This window comes from Phyllostomus discolor, chromosome 12, assembly GCF_004126475.2.
Source record: "Phyllostomus discolor isolate MPI-MPIP mPhyDis1 chromosome 12, mPhyDis1.pri.v3, whole genome shotgun sequence".
NCBI lineage: Eukaryota > Metazoa > Chordata > Mammalia > Chiroptera > Phyllostomidae > Phyllostomus > Phyllostomus discolor.
In genome coordinates, this window is record NC_040914.2 from 72,711,677 (window position 1) to 72,734,838 (window position 23,162).

At 41.7% G+C, this 23,162-nt stretch overlaps 1 protein-coding gene across 1 annotated transcript in view; it reads left to right on the forward strand.

Moving 5' to 3' along the window:
- CDH13 (cadherin 13) overlaps positions 1-23,162 on the forward strand; it is a 1,016,810-nt gene that overhangs the window by 875,728 nt on the left and 117,920 nt on the right. Inside the window, exon 8 of the mRNA XM_028501894.2 lies at positions 3,939-4,079. Coding sequence (XP_028357695.1) covers positions 3,939-4,079 — 141 coding nt within the window. The remainder of the gene's footprint in view (positions 1-3,938; positions 4,080-23,162) is intronic.

A 23,162-nucleotide genomic window follows, 5' to 3' on the forward strand; every position in this document is an offset into this window, starting at 1 on the left:
CTAATTGATTTTCTACTAGGCTAATCAATATATTTCCCATTGCAGTCATAAAGTTTTATTTACTTCAGGAGATGGGAATTGGCTGGCTCATTTTTTTAATTATTTATCAAATTTATTAAACTATAAGAGAGTTAAGCCAACGGCTCTTCCCTCTGTGCGCTCGTAAACAGACAGAACAGTCTGCTTGCCTGAGAGTCTATTTCGTGGCAGTTACATGTAAACACGCCTGTCTTCAAGCCTCAACTCCTTTAAGAAAAGGACCCTGTTTTCCCACCCCTATATTCGCAGCATCCAGCACAATATTTAGACTAGATGTTCAATAACTTCCAATTAAATGGCTGTATAAATTAGTGAAAAAAATTATAACTTTCTCTGATCCAAAACAAGTGTTTCTGTGAGGGGGAAGCATTGAAAGGAAACATAATGTATTCACGAGATGATTGGAATGCTGTTGTGAAGAGCCTATTGTGATGCTATAGTGCGATGTGATAGCTCTCACACTGGCTTGCAGAAAATTGATCATAGCATTAGTTGCCATATTAGTCAAGACTCCCTTGTTGCTATGCACAGAATATCTAATTTAAATATCTTAAGGAAAGGAGAAATTTATTAGCTCACAGAACTCAGAGAATCTGAGGGGTAAATTCTGGCTTCAGCGTGACTGTAAAAGAACTCACATGAGGTTGAAAGACCTCCATCTCTACCTCTCAGTTCTGTATGGTCTTCTTTCTCAGGCGGACCTTCTCTGTGTGGTTGCAAATGGCCACTACCAGCTCCAGTCTTATGTTCTACCACCTTCAAGCCCAACAGAAGGAGGATATCTTTTACCTAAGAGATCTATGAGAAATGTGTCCTGGGACTGAGTTTCCTCCAGGTGGCCTCCCTTGGGTCATGGGTGCATCCCATGACCGTGGAAATAGGAGGCCTGAGCCACATGACCATCCCTAGATCAGGGGTAGCATCAACCCTACCTGAACTCGGCCTGTGCCGAGAATGAAGAAGGGGTGATGCCCCCAGAGGGGGTACCAGAGGAAAAGGGAGTGGATGGGCACTGTGAAGGCGACACAGCACACATCCACTTAGTGCCTGAAAGCAGCCCTGGAGTGCGTGTCCATAGCAACCTGCACTGCAGATGGGAGAAGAGGGAATGCTGTGAGGAACTGGCATCCTTGTTAGATAGTCATCACAGAATCACACTCGTCCCCTGATTTGCTTCGTGGAGTGAGACCGGCTGTTCTTTAGAGACAAGCCGTGCTTGAGATCATGAACTGAATATGCTATTAAAACTGCTGTGACAATCAGTAAGATCTTCTTGGAAAGCAATATTGAAATATGAATAAAGAGCATTAAAGTATTCATACTCTTTGACCTAGTAATTCCATGTCTTGAAATCTATCATTCAAAAATATGTCAAAATGTATTGAAAACTTCCTGAACAGAGATTTTTTATACCGTTATTTAGATTGTCAAAAACTTTTGAAGACTAGAAAAAACCTGAAGTTGTAATAATAGAAGATGATGAAGTTAATTATAAATGGGGCACATGATTTTATTTTATGCAACCTTTAAAATAATGTCAAGGAACTGTGTTGGTAAATGATATTACAGAGAAAATGATATTGTATATCATGATGTCTTCAATATCAGAAAAAATCTACATAATGGGTTATTTTTATAACATGCTTCCCCAAACATGCAATGTATTATTATAAAAGTAAACAAGTGATATACAAAGTCAGACCTGACTAGTCATTAGTATGTCTAGAGACATATGGGAAAATTTTTGAAGATGGGCCAGTTTATTGATTTCATTATTGTTCAACTGCAAAATTTATGGCAAATAGTAAATCCAATTCAACTTGTCAATTATAAGTCAAAAGTCACTTACATTAGGCTGATGATTTTTCAACTCCAGCTTGAGAGTAGGTGGCATTTCAAGCACTTTTACAGAGAGGTGCCAACTGAACCAGCTAAAACCAGAACTACCCAGGGTTGGGTTTGGAGTTAAATTCTGCTTGCACTCAGCTATTAGCGAATTCTGTGACCTTCAATCGTGGTGCAGCTCATTTCGCATTTTTATATATATATGTATATATGTAAAATATATGTGTGTGTCCAATTATCATGTTGTACACCTTAAACAATGTTACATGTCAATTATATTTCAATAAAGCTGGCTGGGGAAAACATTGTGAATAACCCTGTTCAAGAAACATCCTACTTATCTTCTAGAATTTAGAGTTTAGAGCCTTCCAAACCACCCAACAGAACTACTCCCTTAGTCAGTAGCTCAGAAGCTCTTAGCTAAGAAACAACCAGTTAAAGGTACTCTAGGGAGCAAAGAGTTAACCACCCTTTAAAAATACTTAAAAGTTTTGGGGACAGCTAACATCAAGCTATTAAAATTTCCCATGTTCATTTTTAGCTTTAGAAGGAAATTATAGATTCCCATTGTGTTTTTGTTCTTTACTTTTAATGGCATTTCTTAATTATTGGTTGGAATAAACTATGGTTTTGAAGCTGCTATACTGGTAAGACTTTTGCAACTGGTAGGACATTCGTTAACAAAAATAAAAGGACTTTTATTTTTGTTATTAAAGGTGGTTCAACTTGAACTCTCTGTGTGAGTGATTTAGAAACCAATCTAAGCTGGTTTAAGCAAATAAGGAAAATGAATGCCCTAATTAGCTGAAAGTCCATAGGCAGGACTAGCTTCAGGCATGGCATGATGAAGTGACTCCAGAGCAATCACTGGGAAACACTGCTTTTTCTTCCATGGCTCAAGTCTAATTCCATCAGCATATTGGCTTCAAGGTAGACATCCCTCACCCGTCCTCTGCCTGGCACGAGATGGCTCCTCCAGCTCCCGGGCTCAGTGCTCCCAGGTCCACACCACAGGGAAGCAGAGCTTCCTTCTCTCAACTGCCAAGCACAGGTCCTGTGCCTGGACTGGCCGTTGTGCCCCTGGGTTGGCACGCACTGATTGGCTTCTTCTAATCAGGGCTCATTCTAAGAGCTGGCCAGAGAGAGGGAAAAGTCAATCCATCCCAAACTACATAGAGAATAAGTAACCGGAGGTCCCCAAGGGAAAAGTGGGGTGCTGCCTCCCCAGAAGAAGAATGGTACCCTGGTTGACCAAGACGGGCGTATCTACCACAGAAGGCAATTTAAATGCAGGTATGGCTGTTCACCAGCCACGGCACTCTTCTTTCTCTTGGATCAGGGCCACTGGGTTAATTTTTCTGAACGTTTAAACATGGTAGGAAAATGTCTGTCAGATACCAAATGAAAAATGTGTGTACATTGAGAGATAAAAATGCAACACTGCCTTGTGTTAAATTCATCAGATTATAGTTGGATTACAATGCATAACACCAAAGCCTAAAATGACTAAAAATGACACGAAAGGGGTACAGTACAAGTTGCTCTAAACCTCAGTTGGTATTTTTTCACCTATAAAATGGGGATAACAATTGTGATTTAACGTGCTTGTTGGAAAGATTCACAACGATGATTTCTGAAAAGTACGGGAATTCAATGCCTGGCCCATCAAATTGTTCAGTAAATGTGAGTCCCTAAAACTGCCTTCTTTGTCCTAATCTCATCTCCAGGTCAATTTCATGAGGTTGCAGTGAAATGACCTATGTGGTATAAACATCAAACATGCAATGTGTACTCAAACTCCTGAAGGGAAACATTCTGGAATGTGTCAAATGTCCCCTTAAATAAGAACAGAAAACAGATCCCACTCCCACAGCCAACTCCAGTCGATGAATAGTGATTATCTCATTGTAGAGAGATTTCAGTAGGTCCAAGGGCTGCGAATGGTTAAAGATGCCTGCCCTGGATGGAGCAGGGCATAGCGGTAGCTCAAGGAACACACTTGCTACCTAAGTGAATCTAAACACCATCTTCTCTGTTGTGTTTTTGTTTTGCAGACACTGGAAAATCCCAAATATGAGCTGATCATCGAGGCCCAAGATATGGCTGGACTGGATGTTGGATTAATAGGCACGGCCACAGCGACAATCCTGATCGATGACAAAAACGATCACTCCCCAAAATTCACCAAGAAAGAGGTAAACCGCGGCTGAGCGCCACCCTTGTGGTCACAGCCATGATTGCTGATCCATACTAAATTGTGTACCACAGCCCCTGCCGGCTCTCTGCTTGCAAAATCAAAACAGTTGCCTTTGGAGAAAGGATGATATTTTACCAGAAAACTATTTCACATTTTTATCTTTTTTTGTAAAGTTGAAAATACCAGAGCATTATGAGAACAAAAGCACTGAATCTTGTTAAAGTCCATGAGAAAATAACTTTGAATGCCAAAATGCCGTTTTCATAGTCTTCCCGGTGCTCTTTAGTGGTGAGTTATGGGAGTCCCTTTGTGATTTTAGCATAACAATAACTATTTTCTTTTCAGCGAGTATATATTGGGAGGCCAGACAGAACAGCTGCAAAAAGGCAAAGCGGATTTTCTTGGCAACAGCAAGGTGGCCTAGGAGCTGATAAATAACAACCAGGCTTTTCCGGGAGAGCCATTATTTAGTTTGGGCTCCCGTGCCTTTATGGTTATGGACCATGGGTGTTGTTTCCCATCTCCTCCAATGGAGCACATCTGGGGTTGGACTGAGTCCATAAAATTACATTCTCACTTGCTAAATTTGCGTCCAAAACTAGGAAGATACTGGCACTACACATCTGATGGAAATGTGCTGAGATCATGGCTTCTTTGTGGGCCATGGCCAGGGCCAAGGATTTGACGTCCCTCCTACTGACCCAGAGCGTAGAATCAGTGATGGCAGCCCCTGGCATTAGCCAAGCCTTTACTCTGCATCTCCCATCAGCACCGGCTCCCCACCTCCACCCACTGCCTTGGCTCACTGTGCCAGGTTGGCTTCATTAACCTTTTGCCAATGAGGGAGCTCGCTTTAAGCACAGAGAATCTAGATCCCTGCTTCAGGGTCCTGCCAGAGCAAACAGCAGAAATGGAATACAAGCACAGCTCCTTGTGAGCCACGCTCATCTGCCCTAGGGCTCCCCGCCCTCCCAGGTGTTCAGAGAAAAGACTCACGTCTGCCTTTGAAGTTGCCCCGCCCCTCTGTCAAGAGTCCGGGGCAGGTGGGCCCTCTCAGTGTCCTGGCCCCCCAGTGACCTCTGCCCCAAAGCAGCCCTGCCTGACTCATTCAGGAGGAGGAAATCTCCCCTCTCCTAGTCTTGGGCACTCAGGATTCCAACCTCAAAACCTCAAAGTCCACACAGTAGCTGCTATGGCTCCATTCATTCTGTTGCTGCCATGCAGCTCTCCTGTAACTAACTGTGTCCGGATTGCTCAATGTGGCTGTGTTTCTCAAGCGGGTGTTCCAAGAAACTCGTTCCACAAGTTACACCAGTATAGGGCATGGGGTATGGGGAGACTTTAAGTCAAACAGATGTCAAACAAAGCCTACAGACTATACCTGCCCCTCTTACAGAAACATGCAGCATTTTAAAGCTGCCCAGAAGTTCCGCCTGTTCAAACTGTTCCCCGTTAATGGGCTGTTAACAAAGCCTACCTCATGAGGTTCCTGAGAATGTTAGATGAGCTGCTGATGAAAAGCCCTCAGGTAGTGCTGGTCACGGAAGATTCCCCACAGTGCTGGTGATGAGGACTGGGAGATCAGAATGGTGGTATTCAGAAGGTGGTGGTGAGGACAGTGGGGTGATGGCGGTGATGAGGAAGATGGTGATGAAGAAGGTGGTGGTGAGGAAGACAGCAGTGACGATGTTGATCTGATAATGACAATGTTTCTAAAATTTAAGTGGCCAACTGACATTCTTATCTAAAGAGGGGGGCATCTCCCCTCCACGTTCAAAGTGAAGTTTTTCTTTAAAGTAGTCCTTTTCCTTTAAAGTAATCTGTGAACCTGCTTGAGCACTTCAAAGTACACGGTTAGGACACTAGAGTTCTGAGGGAGAAGGAATTCTGGAGGAGAGATGGCAGTATCTGTAAAATGCATCACTATGAATGAAAGCAAAAAATTTAAAAAAAAATTAAATGGCCAAGAGAAATCTGTTAGAGGGAGAAGGAGAGCTGAGGAGGATGCAGCCCGGGTTGGAATCTCTAGGACGTGGAAGAGCGAAACAACAGGATGAACTAGGGACAGAGGGGGTGTATGGGGCTGGTGATCTTGAAGTTAAAGTAATTTTTGGAGATGAAGGTCAAGGTGCAGTTACTCTAGAGTGGACACAGTGGCCACGTGGGGCTGAGGGTGTCTAGAAAGCTTTGCCAGAAGGCGTTGTCTCCTATCAGTTCCTACATATATAAGGACATTTCTAAAGAAATATATAGGAATATTTGGTGGTTGTCTTTTTTAAAAATTCTATTTGACATGATTTTCCTCTCCAGAGAGAGACAGTTTCAAAATGTTTCAAATATCAGTTTAGAAGAGCAGGTATGGTTGGCCTCAAATGACAGAGGCTGGAAATAATGCTCTGTTACAGGAGGCGGGGCTAGTTTCCTGCATCAGCATCTGCTGGTAGATAGTTCCAGGTCACTATGGTAACAACATGACATTTTCAGTTTCCCAGATCCTTCTGGTCTTTCTTGCCTGCCTTCTCCAAGGCTGCCTCATGGTCCAACAGAGTCACTGCAGCACCAGCCATCACGTCCATATAACAAGGACTAAGCAAGAGATGAGAAGGGCAAAGAAGGACCTGCCACCTAAGTAAATGTGATTTTAAAAGCTTCCCCTGAAACTCAAAGTACTCCTGCTCGCATCTCCTCAGCCACCCTTATCTGTAAGGGAGACTGAGAAATCACTGCAGCTAGCATTAGTTGGCATGTGGGAGTTCTTGATAATATTGGGGTTGTTAGGGAGGAGATATTTGAAAGGTTATTTTAAAAAGAATTCCTAGTGCAAAGTACACCCATTTGTTGTTCCCTTTGTGTTTATCAAAACCCACTGTAAGTTTGCTGAGAAGCAAGGCCCACACCTCATTCCCTGCTGGGTTCTCAGTGGGCACTCAGAAATTCAGTGTTTTCCGAATGCTCCCCAGAGACAATTTTAACTTGGGAGGGGTGTCCCTGAGTGTGATGAACCAAGGTCCTACTCAATACTGCTACTGATGTGTGGAAATCAATGTTTAGTCACTGACTTTCAAAACAGAAGGGGATTAGAAGAATTAATCTCCCTATGGAGAGAGAGTCTTCTGTGAGTTTTTCCGAATAGTTTTTCACACATGGCTTTAACTAAACGTTAGTTTGGACTTTGCTAGATTAGGTATTTTGAAATGATCTTAGGAAATCTAGTTAAACTCTCCAAACCCACAGTTTGAATTGTAGCTGAGAATCTCAGTCCTATTTAGAGCAAAATGGCTTGTCCATTCCTCTCTCTAAAATTTTTGTGAAAAACTTGTTTGTGCTTAGAATATATTTGATACTCAACAAATACTCATATTTTCATATAAACCTTATCAAACAGGATTAACAAATTCCCTATTAATTTTTTAAAATATGTTTGCAAATGATTTTAAGATTTTTTTAAAACATTGAGGTTTTCTTCATTTATTCAATCAATTGACGAATTTTCAGATGTTACCTTAAAATAGCAACCAGTAATTTAGACTTCATAATTTAGGATTATTCTTTTTTGCCATTTGATGAATTCTTTCTAAGGTAAAAGTTTCATTGTTTGAGCTATAACATTATAATACCTGTAATAAAAACAGCATGAAACTCAAAGGCTGGGTCCTGCAGCCGGAAGGCGAGAGGCGATGGGTAGATGCCTCAGTTTTTGGGACAGGTGGAGGTGAGGGGCGCAGCCGGAAGCCAGCAGGTGAACCTGAGCCACTGGCAGGTGCCCGTGTTAGGTTATCCCGTGGGCACTGCGGTCCCACCTCCAATTCCTAAAAGCCAGGGGTCAGGTCTTCAAGAACTTGATGCCTCAGGAATCTTATTTACATTTCAACTAAAAGCTTTTAGAATAGAATATTTTATTAGTTAACTGCCTAATTCACCCTGTAACAGTTTTTCTCTTACATGTTTGACTGCAAACTCTGTGGCCTCTTCTCTGTATAATAATAACGTAATGCCTTTTTCTACAGAGAAAGAACAAAGAGTCTAGTCTTTCCCTAGCGGACACATAGAAACTTGCTCTGTATTACTGAGAGTTGGGAAACTTTTTTTTTCACCTTCACAACACATTTCATTATTGAAAAACTCATATAAATTTTGACAACTGTTGTTAAATTTGAGAAAATATCGAGTTTCACATATAGATGAGCTATGCAGTTTCAAATATTCTTGTGTAAAGACTAACATTTAAATTGAAGACACTTGTTAACCATGCCATTCACATCCTTGTTTTGAGGCTCATTAAGAGTTTTATATTATCTTTATTGATTTAGTGTGGCAGATGAAATTGCAAGAAATTTAAATCTTTACCAATGTGCTTATTATGATTCACTTCTCTTCATTAATAAGCTTATGAGTATCGAACAATCAAGGAGCTATTTTATTTCTCATGTTAGAAATTTTTCCTCTTAGTGAATTATCTGCTACAGAATGATGTCAGGATTATATGTATCCATTTCATTCCTTAATTTTATCACTTGTGCTTCATATTCCACTAATTTTTAATAACAGCTTTAATAAGGTATAATTCAATGCTCAATCATGGTGTTGTACACCTGAAAATAACACAATATTGCATGTCAATTATAATTGAAAAATAAAATTTAAAAAAATTTAAAGGGAAGAAAATGCAGCTTAGACAACAGTTGCACAGTTTGATTCTATTTTGTAAAATATACATATACCTGTAGATTCTAGACACAGGTATAGATTTTCCCGAGGAACATTCTAGAAGGATATAAATGAAAATGCTAATAAAGGTTATTACTTGGGTGTAATTCAGGTGAATTTTTTTTCTTTATGCTTGTTTTTCTTACTTTTCTATAATGATTACATTTAACTTATAAATAGAAAAATAAATCTACAATTCCAATGTCCCACTGAAGCTGCAAAATATAACTTCCATTTGCTCTACACGTTTTTAAATAAATAAATAAGGCAGTAAAAAAGATATAATTCCCATGTCGTAAAGTTCACCCTTTAAAACGTACAATTCATTTTTAGTATATTCACAAATTTTGCGACAATCACTACTATCTAATTTCAGAACATTTTCAGGACCCCCAAGCCCCCATGCCCATTAGCAGTCACTCTTCGCAACCCCTAGCAACCTGCTTGTCCTGTGTTCCAGGGACCTTGCTTATTCTGGGTGTTTCGTACAAATGGCATCATGTAATATGTGACCTTTTGTGACTGGCTTCTTTCACTTAGCGTAATGTTTTCAAGTTTCCTCAATGTTGTAGCATCTATCAGAACTTCATTTTTTTATGGCTAGAAAATACTTTATTGCATGGATATACTATTCATTTACCCGTTCATCCACTGATAGACATTTGGACTGTTTCAACCTTTTGGCAATTGTACATAGTGCTGCTATGAACATTCACATACAATCCATTAAAGTTTTATCTATATAAATTTTCTCTCAGCTCCTTAATAGTTAGAATGAAATACCCATAACATCGCTCCAAATTAGGAGTCTATAAAAAAATTCTCACTTATTTTATTGAAACATTTCAAAATATCTATCTAAATTTCAATTAATATGGCTTACTCAAGATTTACTGGCTTCTTTTTAATAAGCATAACACTTCCATACAAAAAAGCACATTCATACAAGTGATTTTATTCTCAAGTCAAATATGAAATCCAAATCAAGAAGTAGAACTTGATCAACACCTCAGAAACTTCCTAAAACCCCTCCTAGCCACCACTGCCCAGAAGTATCGCGCTTAATTTCACATATTTGAGTGTTTCCTTGTTATTTTTCTGTTACTGATATTCAGCTTAATTCCACAGTGGTTAGATAAAATACTCTATATGATTATAGAAGTTGATATTTGTTGAGACTTGTTTTACAACCGAGCATGTGATAAATTTTGATAAATAGTCCATGTGCACTGGAAAATATTAAACTATGAATTCCACAGTTTAATATTTTTTGTTCCAATTTCTATAATTTTTATAATCTTATCCTATCAGTTACTGAAAGAATAGCTATGGTATCTATTATTATAAACACACCTATTTCTCTTGGTATATCATTTTTCTTTGAATATTTGAAGCTGTTATTAAGCACATACAAATTTAAACTTGTTATATTTCCCTATGCATTGACCCTTTAGTATTGCGAAACTCAGCTTTCTGTCTCTGGAAATGCGTTGTGCTTTGACATTTCATTGACCTCATCTGGTATTAGAATGACTACACAGCCTTTTCTTTAGTTACTGTCATCTTGGTATATTTCTTTCTACCCTTTCTTCTCTCAAGTTTTCTGTAATCTTATATTTAGAATGTGTATCTTATAAGCAGCATATATTTGGGTCTTTAATTCTTTAAATCAATTAGGATAAGTCTAGTCCTGTCACTTGGACTATTTTGTCCATTTAAATCCAAGACGTGTACCCAATATTTGGGTTTAAATCTACCAATATTATTATTTATTTCCTGTTTGTTACACCCTTTAAATATTTCTTTTTCTCTCATTTCTTGCCTCTTTCTGGATTATTTTTGTCATTTCACATCCTGCTGTAATAACTTATTTGTTATACTTCATTTCATGTTGTTACAGTAGTTTGAGAAGTAACTTATTTGTTATACTTCATATTCTTATAAGAGTTCATGAAAAATACATCCTTTACTTATGAAATCTAATATAAATTAACATCTTACCATTTCATGGATACTGCAAAGACCTTAGAACATTTGAACTCACTCTGTCCCCTTCCTGTCTTTTGATATATTGTTTTCATGTTCTAATTCTACATATACTTTAAATTTCACAAAAATATTGTTTAATAAATATTTACTTCTATTTGCCCATTTATATACTCCTTTTACTGTTATTTATTCTCCCATGTTTCTGTGCTTCCACGTGGGACAATTGTCCTTCTGATAAAGAATTACTTTTTATTTTAAAAATGGTGCAGGTGTGTTGGCAACAGGTTCTTTCATTTATTGTTTTTCTAAAAGCATCTTTGTTGCCTAAGGTTTTTTAATTTATATTATTCTTGACACTCTTTCAAATGTCCCCATCCCCCACACCCCTGAGTTTTTTAACTATATTTTCACAGGATGCAGAATCTTAGTCAACAATGATTTTCTTGCAGCTCTCTAAAGATGTCATTGCTTTGACTTCTGCCGTCTATTAACATTCATTGAAAGGTCAGCCGTCAGTATTACTTTCTTTTCCATTGAAAGAGATGTGTCTCTTTTCTCTGGCTGCTTTTAATAACACTTATTTCTCCTGACCCACTTTCTCCCCTCCTTTTTAGACTCTACGGTATATACGCTGTTTCTATCTGCCGGTCTTCTGTCCAGCTCACCAGTCCTCTCTTCCACTATGTCTAATCGACTGTTACGCTTATCTGTCGATTGCTTAATTCCACTTGTTATATTTTAAATATAGTTTCCATCTATTTTACAGACTGAAATTCTCTACTGAAATTTTCCATTTTATCTATTTTTGAATATTTTACTCAGAATGATTTTAAATTCAATGTCTGAAAACTTAAAATCTAGATCATTTCTAAGTCTATGGTCATTTTTAATATTTTTCTCTTGGTTTTTGGCCATTTGTTATGGTCTTGGTATGCCTAGAAATTTTTTAAATTTAATTATAAACAACATGTAAGAAAAATTTTTAGGGATAATTCTCTAGCTGATCTTATTTTTTTCCAAAAATTGCTTACTTTTGCTTTCTGTATCCCAATAAGGATGGAAAAAGGCGACTTTAAACTAGTCTAGGACTGATTTGGTTCATATTGGGTTTTGGTCCTCCATGAGGGCTAATCTGCCTCCTGTGGTTTCCCTTACTCTTCAGGGACAGCCTTTCCGGGGTCCTAACTGAAAGTCCGGTATGGTTACAAGGACTCTTACACTTTCGAGACCCTGAACTTCAGGTGTTGTCTTCTCAACCCCTTGGGACTCCTGAAAGCTCTGGTCCGCTTCCTGGTCACTGAGCCAGTACTTCCTGTTCACATTCTAAGCCTCTTGTCCCTGTGACCTTGCAATTCAGAAAATGACTTGAGGGTAAAAGTTTATAGAATAGTGGCCTCACTTCAGTGAATTTCCCTTCTCTGCAGGGTCCTGGACCCTCCAGTTATGGCTGCCAAGGTAGTTGTCTGGTGCTTTCAGATAGATGGGTGTCTTGTGGTAAGTCCATATTCCTGAGTCATTCTAGGTTGGAGGGATGGTCTAGAAGAAGCTTTCCCAAATTACCATATGGAAAGGGAAAAAATCTGGGCTATTTTTTTTAATCTGGAGCATCAGGAAAAAGTGATAAATATTATGTATATGGAATTCACTGTGGCACAAAGCCTGATAACAGTTTCATTAAAAATATGGATCAAAGAAATATAATGAAATGCTTTGACAGTGCCCACCCACTCTCATATCATTTGTTTTAAAATCAAGTCATTTTAGTAAAAAAAAAATTAAAGTATCTTGCGTCTCCTCCTTGATGCTGATAATCAAGTAGTCTATCTCCCAGGGAGTTGAACCACATAATCAGAGAAGGCCGTGTCTCTTCTCCCCTCAGTATACGGAGTGGACCTGAACCTAAGGAATTCCCATGGCTCTTCTGAATCTTTTCATTTGTTTTTGGTAGTTGGGTGTTTCCAACTATGAATGGGATAGGTACCATCATGTGCCATCTTTCACCAAAAGTCTAACTGAAGTGAACATATTTATTATCCACTCTTCCAGGATTGCATGCAATATATTTGAGTGATTCAAGGGAAACTCTCCTATCTCCATCACAGTTTATTTCCCTCGGGAGAGCCCTTTAAATTCAGATGTGCCAATGTCTAAACACTGACCATGTAATTACACATTCTGCTTCTTCAGTCGAGATTAATCCAGAAAGCCGACCACATATTTCTTAGAAGATTGAACCTATTTCAATTATCTGACTGAAATGACTTTTCTGGAGGGTGGAGTCCAAGACATTTTAACAACCAGTTAAATCTTTAAAGATGATTAAGTGCTATTCCAAATAGTCCAGACTTCCTCTTCCCATGAAGCTTTTTATAGTCATAAAGGTGAAATATACAAGACTTTTTTCTATGATGCTGTGAAATCATGTATCTGACAGTCTTCTACGTGGCTGAAGTTTTACACGAAACCAAATATACATGCGATCTTTATCCCATGTCATTGTACAGTGTGATGGTAGGGTAGGAAATACTAATATGTAAAGAAATGGAATATTTGGAGAGAATAGAATAGTGTAATTTCAGTACACAGGTACCCTCCCATTTCCAGCTGTGCAAGCAGTAACATCGCTCACAATAACATCGATTCCTGCCCCATCCTTGTCTAAGACAATACCGTGTCCAGGGACTCTGGAAGCCATCTATTGTAAATTGCATGCCCAACTTCCCATGATATAATAGAAGAGGGGTTAGCTGCAAAACAACCAACACCCACATTTCCCATTTATCTTCACTCGGAAGGGGTGAGTTTATTTCTCTCCTCTCCTGTACCAAGGTCACAGAAAAACATGAAATCATCAATTCACTCTTTTAGTGTTCAAATTTCAGAGACACTTGAAAGAGCAGGTCTACAGCTGGATTTCTTGACTAAAATAGAGGGAAGGGAAACATTTGTACAAATATAATCAGTACTCTATAAATAGAAGCCATCATCCAAACAGGATTCTTCCAGCTAAGGAAATGGGTAGTGGGTGCATTCCCAGATTTAACTTTTCATAGGAAGCAGGGTGAGAAATTTTGCTTTGTTAAAAATGCTCATGCTGATTACAAACTGTGTGTGATGTCAAAATATCTGGATTTTTTCGAGTGAAAAAATTGTAATCTGTAGCTAGTTCTTCAAGTCTCTTGTAGAGGTAGTCCAGATAGTCAGATGATTTATTGCATTAATCACTTTTTTATAATTATATTCATGATGTGTTGATCCCCGTCATCCCTGTGTGGACCTCTATGCAAATTATGTGCTTCTGCTAACCCTCTGCTTATGTTCAGAGGGTCAGGAGCACTCAGTGGTAATAAAAGCAATCTTTTACTACAGCTGGCAGAGGCTTACCACGGAGCCACTGCAGAGCGCGGTGGCCTCTGAAGATTTCACCCATCTGCTTCTATTCAAAGGCAATATCCTCACACTAAGGGCAACAACCACAAAGCTATAAAACATCTATTTGTCTTAACTCTAAGAATGTAACATTACTACACTTGCACAACATAACTTGCCGAATGAGTACTTGAGTCCAAAAATAGAAAGCCACCAGCAACAAAAATGGAGCATCTGGAAACCATTCTGTACTGAGCAGTACAAAGCTAGAGATCAGATCACTGGGTCTTACGCATGGATGGTCTTAATGAAACGCTCTTCACCTGGTCACAGCCTACCTGCATCTCAGGCCGTGTGAGGCTTCACTTATTCTCCAACAAGCCAACCTTTGGATGCTGCAACACCACAGCACATTCTGTTCCCTTCTCCCCGGAATGCCTTTCCCTTTCTTGTCCCTGGAAAACGCCAATTTATCCTGCAACATTCAAATCATAAATCCCCCACCAGATTGTTGCTTCTTCTTCCTACACGTACTAGGCACCCATCCCTTAATAGTATTGTCATGTTGCCTTTTAGTCATTTGTGCATACCGCATGCCATTTGAATGTTTGAATGCCATTTGAATGCTTGATATATAAGGACATGTCCTTTTTATTACTGCCTCTAGGGCCAAGTATGGGGGTGACATCAAGTGTATTATTAGATATGAATTTATTATTCATGCAACGAATACTTATTACAGCCTGTAGTGTCTCAGCTTCTAATATGCCATGAAATATTATTCTTTTCCATATTATATATAGTGTTATATGTATACCATTATATGTTGCTATGTAATATGCCATTATGTATTTTGATATACAGTATATAATATTCACCTTCTAGTGTGCCATATAATTCAGTTATTTACTCATTCATTATCACTGTCCCTAAATTAGAATGTTGGCTTCATGAGAAACTTTGTTCTTTTGTCTTTTGCCCTGGCCCCAGCACCAAGCCTGGCATATAGGACCAAATGAATGAATGAGTGAATAAATAATAAATGAATTGTTTGACAGCAAGCAAAAGCAACAGAGGCGAGATTGGAAAGTTAAAGAGGCATGTTGTTGAAAGGCATGTTGGTTCTAGAGACGAGGGACGCAGGTCAAGGCAGATAGCAGATCCCAGATCCCAGGCCGGTTTGTTAGCAGCAAATGCTGCTGCCAGGGGAAGATCAGGGCCCTGCAGTAACACAGAAGTCGCAACTGATCACGAGGTTTACAATTTTACTGTGGTACACTGAGAGCTGAGAGGATTGGCGTTAACTTCCTTTCTAGAGGGGAATAAACCAATCTGCATAACCTGAATGGAGCCCTAAATCTACTTTCCTACCAATAAAGTAAAAGAAAGAAAGGAAGGAAGGAAGAAAACTCAGTATTAATAAATAATACATAAAGGAATTGTTAGAGTAGAGACAGTATCCTGCAAACTTACAAACAAGAAAGAGAAAATATTCCGCAGCTCCAGAGTTCTCCACGATTTCATTCTTGTAAGTGGATTAAACACAAAAATCCAGATTTGATTTTCATATATTTGTTGGTTTCCAAACTAAGATCTACGTCAGTTATATACTGAATATCAGTTTTTCCAGTCTCGGTAGCAATTTGTGTGACTGTGGACCTGCCCACATCTGAGGAGACAGGGATTTATGAAAAGTGTCTTCTTCAGCCTGTCTTACCTGAATCTACCTATATTTGTGCCTTACACATGGTAACAGTATGCTGTTACTTTCCCAGCTGTATTTATCCAGCCATTCGTTCATTCATTCATTCACTGGCCCATCCATCAGGCAAGTATGCCACGCTTCCTCTTTGCCAGGCACTTTGTTAGACTGGGATGCAGTACAGTGAGCTCAAGAGGCATGGTCGCTGACCTCGTGAAGTTACAGTCTGAAGTGGGGACAACCAATGAGCAAATAGCTACAGATAGCCCCCTGTGACAAGATGGAACAGGGTGAAATCTCTGCAGATGGGGGCAATGTAGGCCTCTCCTGTAGAGTTCAGGGAGGTCTCCTCTGAGGAGGTGACATTTGTAATGACTGTGTTAGTGTCCTGGGGCCGCTGTAACAAAGTACCACACACTGTGTGGCTTAACCAACAGAGTTCTCTCACAGTTCTAGAGGCCACAGTCCTAGATCCAAGTGCCCACAGGGTGGTTCCTTCTTTAGAGAGAATCTCTCCACGCCTGTCTTTTAGCACCTGGTGGTTTACTACAGTCTTCGGCATTGGTGCGTTGGTGGGTGCCTCCCCCGATCTCTGCCCTCATCTTTACATGGCATTCTCCCTGTGTGCATGATTATGTATAAATTTCCCCTTTTTATAAGAACACTGACCATATTGGATTAGAACCCATTCTAACACCTCATTTTAACTTGGACCTCTGCAAAGACCCTATTTCCAAACAAGACCACATCCTGAGATCCTGTTAGGGCTCCAAAATAGCTTTTTGGGGAGACACAATTCAAGCCAAACAGGGAGACTTGGGAGGGTCCATGTGAAGAACCCAAGGCCAGGAAGAGCACATCTTGCTTGAGGATCTGAAAACCATCAGTGTGACTAGAGCAGCATGAGGCAGGGTGAGGGATATGCAACTAGACAGGATGGCAGGGGCCGGATGGTGCAGGCAAGGCAAGGGGGCTGGGTTTACTCAAAGTGCAGTGGGAAGCCATCAGCGGACCATGCAGAGGGTATTAGGTAACTTCCCAAGCCTTAGCACCCCCACACAGCTCCAGAATATTGTTGTCTACAGGGGTGAATCACTGGTCAGGAGATTGCCGGGGACCATGCCACCAGGCATATGTGACCCCTACCACCAATGTCCTTCACAGAACTGATAACGGTACCAACAGCAGGAAACCAACATTAGAAGACATCTACATAGTCATTTTTAGGCTTATGAAGACCTTCCACACACCACACATTTTGTCTCACCTAATATCTGTGCAGTCCAGGGAAGAGGGTCTGATTGTCACCCCCGTGCAGATGAGAAAGCTGAGGCTCAGTGGCCCGATTCCTTCCTCAAGGACACTGGGGAACTAGAAGCTGAGATTCTGAATTTCGAATCTCCTTTGTCCTTGCAAATTCAAAGAGATGTCTTTTCTAAAATGCAGCAAGTGTGTCCCATCAACAACAGGAAATGTGTAATGAGTGCTCATCAAAGGCAAGACAGTTCATTTGATCAAAAGTTCTGTCTGCCCAACACTTCTGGACCTGCTATTTTATCCCCTTTGTCATTAAATAAATATCCAGGAGCCAGCACAAACATCTGAAAGCATTTGCTTTGTGCTAGGCAGGGTCCAAGAGCTTTACATACACTCCATCATTCACTCCTTCTGCCAACCCTGAAGTAGGTACTATTATTGTCATACCCATTTCATGTGGAGACAAAGGCTCAGAGAGCTGAAGAACTTGTCCACAGTCTGGGTCCCGTGCCCTCAACCCAGCACTAAGCCACTTCTGCATCCTGAAAGGGTTACCAGCGTGCGCCGGTAGGCCCGATTCTCAAAGCATTTCTGCCGGATTCAGCCAGAGCTCTGACATTTCTATTTCATAGTCTTGCCCTTCCAGTCAAGGGCTGCTGGCCAGGGCTCAGGGAACATTCACCAGTTTTTGTCGTCACACTTGTGCACCAGAGGCTTGCTGAAGAAACCGGGTTTGCAACCGCCAGTCTCACCTCTACTTGAATGTTTCAGACTTCAACTCACTGCCTTCCACCTTCCTGTTGCTTCACCTGCCTCTCCGCTCAAATGAGGACAATCTTTTGGGCAAGCCCTGGATGTAACTACAGCACTCAAAGCAAAATTCTCCCCTGGGCTCCCCAGGACACACCTAAGCTCTTGTTTCTCCCTCTACAGTCTCTTCAAATTAGAAAGGGGACTGGCTTGGTCTTTTAGTAGCCAGTGAATTTGATTAGCAGGCTTGCATCTTTATTTTGATAGGTCTAGTGGGCAAATATAATAATGATTTCTTAGAAGCAAAGATTGAAAATTGCTTTCATCCATAAAGCCAACTTTTTAAAGCTAACAGTTAGTAAGTGCTCCTCTGTGCGAGGCACCATTCTAAATGCGTTAGGCAACCTAATTCACTTCATTCTCAACAGCCTTATGACATAAGTCATCTTACTATCCCCACATCGTAGATAAGGAAACTCGGGCCTGGGGAAGTTCAACGACATGCCCAAGGTGACAGGGTGGTGAGGTGGGGATGCCAACCGGGGCATCTGGCTCCAGAGCCCAGCTCACAGCCACTACACTGCACTCACCTCTGAGTTTCTCCCTGCTGCCCAACTCTGCGGGACTCAGAAATGAAGGAAGCCAGGCCCCGACAAGCTAGCCTTCCGACAAAAGACCTCGACAACCAAGCCAAGTCACTCCTGTGGAACACAGCCACGTTCTTGAAAATATATTGACATATCCACTTTATATACATTCATGTGCATATCTAATTGGAAATCTTCCTCCATTGCTGTCAATAGCTTATCATGGGACACCAATTACCGGCTATCTTGATTGAAATCCAGGTTTTAGTCACTGGAGAATTCGGGCAAAGGCCTATAAAGCAAGAAAAACTTTGGTTCATTAACTAGGGTCATTTTTATACTAGTCTGCTATCTCTGATAACAATTTTTAAATCCTTTAAATTTATGACTGTCGTTACTGCCATTCCATAATCATTAGTGAGATAATGTGTTCCTTCAGTTCACCCGTCTTTGTGCGTTTGATATACTCGTTCTGAGTGAGCAGCGTTGAAAGTGGCCTCCGCTCTTTCATTCATGCACTCACCGCACGCTTATCTAACACAGGCAGCGAGCTGAGGGCTGGACCTTTAAATAAGATGGGCAAGTCCTTGTCTTCGTGAGCATTAGCAGGGAGGACACATATTAAAATATTGCCAGAGGGGTGTATCCCACACACAGATTCAGAGCTGTGGGAACATGACCTGAGGAAAATAGACCTCGTCTGGGATCTGAAAAGACAAGTTCATCCTTTAAGTCTTGGCTTTGCTAAATGGAGAGGAGGGGTGCTAGGATACTCATTCTGGTCAGAGCAGGACCCAGTGTGTGCAAGTGCCCTGAGTTACACGGGGTGTTGGAGAGGCAGGGAGGAGGAGCTGGGGCTACCATGTGCACCATCAGCACAGTATAGACATGAGAGGTGGCCCACCCTCTGTTCTTCAGGAAGCCAAGCATTGCCCTTAAGCTCCCCTGAATCTCCCAGTCAGAATTATAGTAACTGGCCCTGGCTGCTGCGGCTCAGAGGATTGAGCACTGGCGCTGCAAACCAAAGGGTCGCCAGTTTGATTCCCAGTCAGGGCGCATGCCTGGGCTGTGGGCCAGGTCCCCAATAGGGGGCGTGTGAGAGGCAACCACACACTGTTGTTTCTCTCCCTCTCTTTCTCCCTCTCATTCCCCCCATCTAAAAATAAATACATAAAATCTTCAAAAATAATAATAATAATTACAGTAACTGGCTCTCTATGACCTGCGCTGCTCCAGTGTTTTGTTCCTGCCTCAATCACAGCGCTCTTCCCAGCATGCACTGGAGCGGCACCATAAGTATCCATTTCTGCCTCCTCCAGACTGGAGCTCCCTGAGGGCAGACACCACTTCATTTGTCACAATCTTCCCCTTCGGTCACAGAGTGGTGGACACAGGGAACCCAAAGAATATTTGTTGCATTAAATCAAATCTAACAAACAGCGGTCTTTCCCAGCAGCTGGGCAAACAGGAACAGATGCCTTTGCTAATCTCCCCGGGATGCATGGTTTAACAAGGGTTCAGTTCGGCTCTGTAAACCTGTATGTCACAGCCAGAGCCAGTTAGTTGTCTGGTTTACAACAGCCAAACACTGGCCTCCCACACGGTGGCCATGGGACCCTGTCACTCGGAGGAAAGCTTCAACAAGCCCCAGAGAACCGAACTGACCACTTGTTGTACCACCTCATATAAAAATGGTCAAAATATCTTTTTTCGTTCAACTCTGGGAAATTGAAAAGATAAATCAGTTACAGCAAGGCTGACACTAGAGGCTTACTCTTCCTTAAGAAAATCTGCCTGTAGTTTCTCCTGAGTTAAAGAGCAGCAGCTCATGCTCACTTTGTTGTTGGAGCCAGAAACCCACTTTGAATCAGCATGAGCAGATCCTGGAAAGCATTGGTACTCATCACTGCACATTATATCACCACTGGTCGTAGGGCATTGTACTGGTGCTCGTCTCTAGCAAATGCATGGGTACTCATTTCCGTGCCCTGCATTGGTACTCATTACTGGGAAGTGCACTGATACTAGTCACTGGGCGTTCTGTTGGTACTCGTCATTGGGAAGTGCACTGGTACTCATCACTGCGGGATGTGTTGGTACTGGTCACTGGAGAATGAGCTGATACTCGTCACTGGGTAATGCACTGGGACTCATCACTGAGGAAAGCTTTGGTAGTCGTCACTGGAGAATGTGTTGATATTCGTCACTGGAGAATGAGCTGATACTCATCATTGGGCATTGTGTTGGTACTCGTCACTGGGGAACACACTGGTGCTCATCACTGGGAAGTCTATGGGCTTTCTGGCTTCAGATGCGGTGCCTCCAGGACTCATGCAGCATCATCAGAGTGCCGTTGATATGCCACTCCATCTCTTGGCTGTGCTTGTCTCTGTGTTGGCTTTATTCTCTGGTAGGCTCTCTCCTTTGTCAGGTGAGATGGCCTCTGGTAGCTCTAAGTTCATGTCCCCATGGCTTACATAAAAAGCAAGACACACATACCCTCCTTCCCAGATGCAAACGCTAATTTCATAGGAAGACTGTGATTGGTTGCACTGGGTTCCAGAGGTACCTCAAACCAGAAACCAAGTGGCAGGGAATGATGAGATCATCATCTCACCCCAGGTGTGAGGGAGAAAGAATGAGGCCTGTGGCTGACAGCACCAATGGGACTCCAATGGATGGGGTGAGATGGTTCCCCAAAGAAAGGGGCACCCCTGATTGGAGCTACATTCCCATCTATCTATTCCAGAACCTGTGTGAAAGGGAATCAGTTACCCTAGTCTGGTCATCAGAGGCAGGGGTGTGCTCCAGACACCTTTCACTCGCTTCACGAGAGTGGATTAATCGCACCCATTCCCAAGTCGGTGTGTGGTGACACCATGTTGGCACGGTGAAATCAGCCATGGTGGGGGTATTTACACTGCAGAAGCTGGCACAAGCTACAAACCAGGGCTTTTTTTTTCCTGAGGAGCCAGTTGTCAAACATATACCAACATACCTCTGTGTGTAAGTTACCATTTTCCCCATTCCTCACCTAAATAAAACAGACACGCTTTGAAATGAGCCCGTGTTCTCTTCAAAGATCCGTGGTCTCAGGAGATACTTAATTCCTCCAGACTGGTTCACTGGCCCCTGAGTTCTGAAGCCCCAGATGTGCATGTCATTATAGGGTGCCCCCCCCACACCCTGGACAGTGGGAGAGGCATTATTTGTGTTTGGCAGATCCATTCTCTCCACCCACTTCCGCCTGCCAGTGGGTATGACTAACAAGATTCCATGCAGAGAGGGGCCATTACCTGGTTTCACTGTGACAGGACTGTCTACTTCCTCTGCCTCTCTTGGGATTTGTTATTCACCTCTGACACCTGTCGAAAATAAGTTATCTTCTCTTGGCAACTGCCACTTTGGCTTTGAAAAAGTGGTGGGTAACATTGACTTGTTGCTAAGGTGGATCACAGCTGGCCCACCTTCCCTGAAGGTTCCGTTGCTGTTACCTCCAGGCGTCCTGGCGATCCCCTCCCTGCATGGTAGGGGAGGTCTGTGGCTTTCCCCAGGAGGCAACTCAACCCAAGGGCCTATGAGTCTGAAAAGGCGAGGTCAGCCTGCGCTTGCAGGGCAGCGGGAGACCCACACGAGTGACCGTGTGACGGAGATGGGACAGAGAATGTAGCATCTCCAAGTCAGGTTAGCCAAGGACCTTTCCCTCAGAGCACTTCTGCCACAGGTAGCATGTGAGGGGACAGGTTTGCTTCTTAGTCCTGGGCATTTTTAATTTCTTTAGCTGATTTTGCCCCACAGCATGTGGCTGTTTCATATTTTTCATCTCTGCAGCTGTGTTGAGGCCAGACTTGATGCCAGAGGCCCAAGGAATGCAGGGAAGCCATCAGCCGTTTGGACATGTCAAGACATGGATCTGTCCTGGGGACTTTCTGTGAATAATGTGATTGTAACTGTGCTGCCCAGACACTGTGCAGGAGAGGTAACTACGTGAGGGATCTGAAAGTCTTTATGATGTAGCTGACACTCAGGTATTCCACGAGCCTTAATTAAGTACCTACTACAAGCCAGGCCCTGAGATAGGAGAATTTAAAGATCAGTGAGTCAGCTGATGATATTCGAATGCAGGTATAAACATACAGTTTCTTAGCCTATGAGGAAGTGGAGTCTTCCTTTTTTTCTCTTTAACTCTGAATATCCCCTTTTGCTATTTGATTTCAGGCTTCCCTGCTCCCCTCAAAATTCTCTTTTGTCCATCTCTCTTTCTCAGCAGATGACTTGGCCCCCTATTTCTAATTTAACATGGATCCAAGAGTAGAGTCTGGATCCATATGCTATCAGAAACCTTAAAAAGATTCATACTCACTGATCTGGTAAACTCACCTGCAGCAACGCAGCTTAAGAAACTAGACATAGATTGACACGGATATAAACAGAATTCCCAGGAGGCCTCTGACCTAATGAGATCCAGTTCTAAGCACTGATTAACGAAAGATGTTAATTGCAAAACTTTCTGAAGTCTTTTCCTTCATCTGGCCAATTCCCACACCATCATCCTTCCTGCAAGCTTATTTTTTGCCTTTGTTTCATCTCTGTTGTCTCCATGGATGAGTCGGATCCTAAACCTCTTATCCATGTGACCTCGTGAGATACTGTCTGCATCCCACAAACCTGGGAAAATGTCTTACATATTTGGGCAAAGGCTGACCTACACCAACAGCTG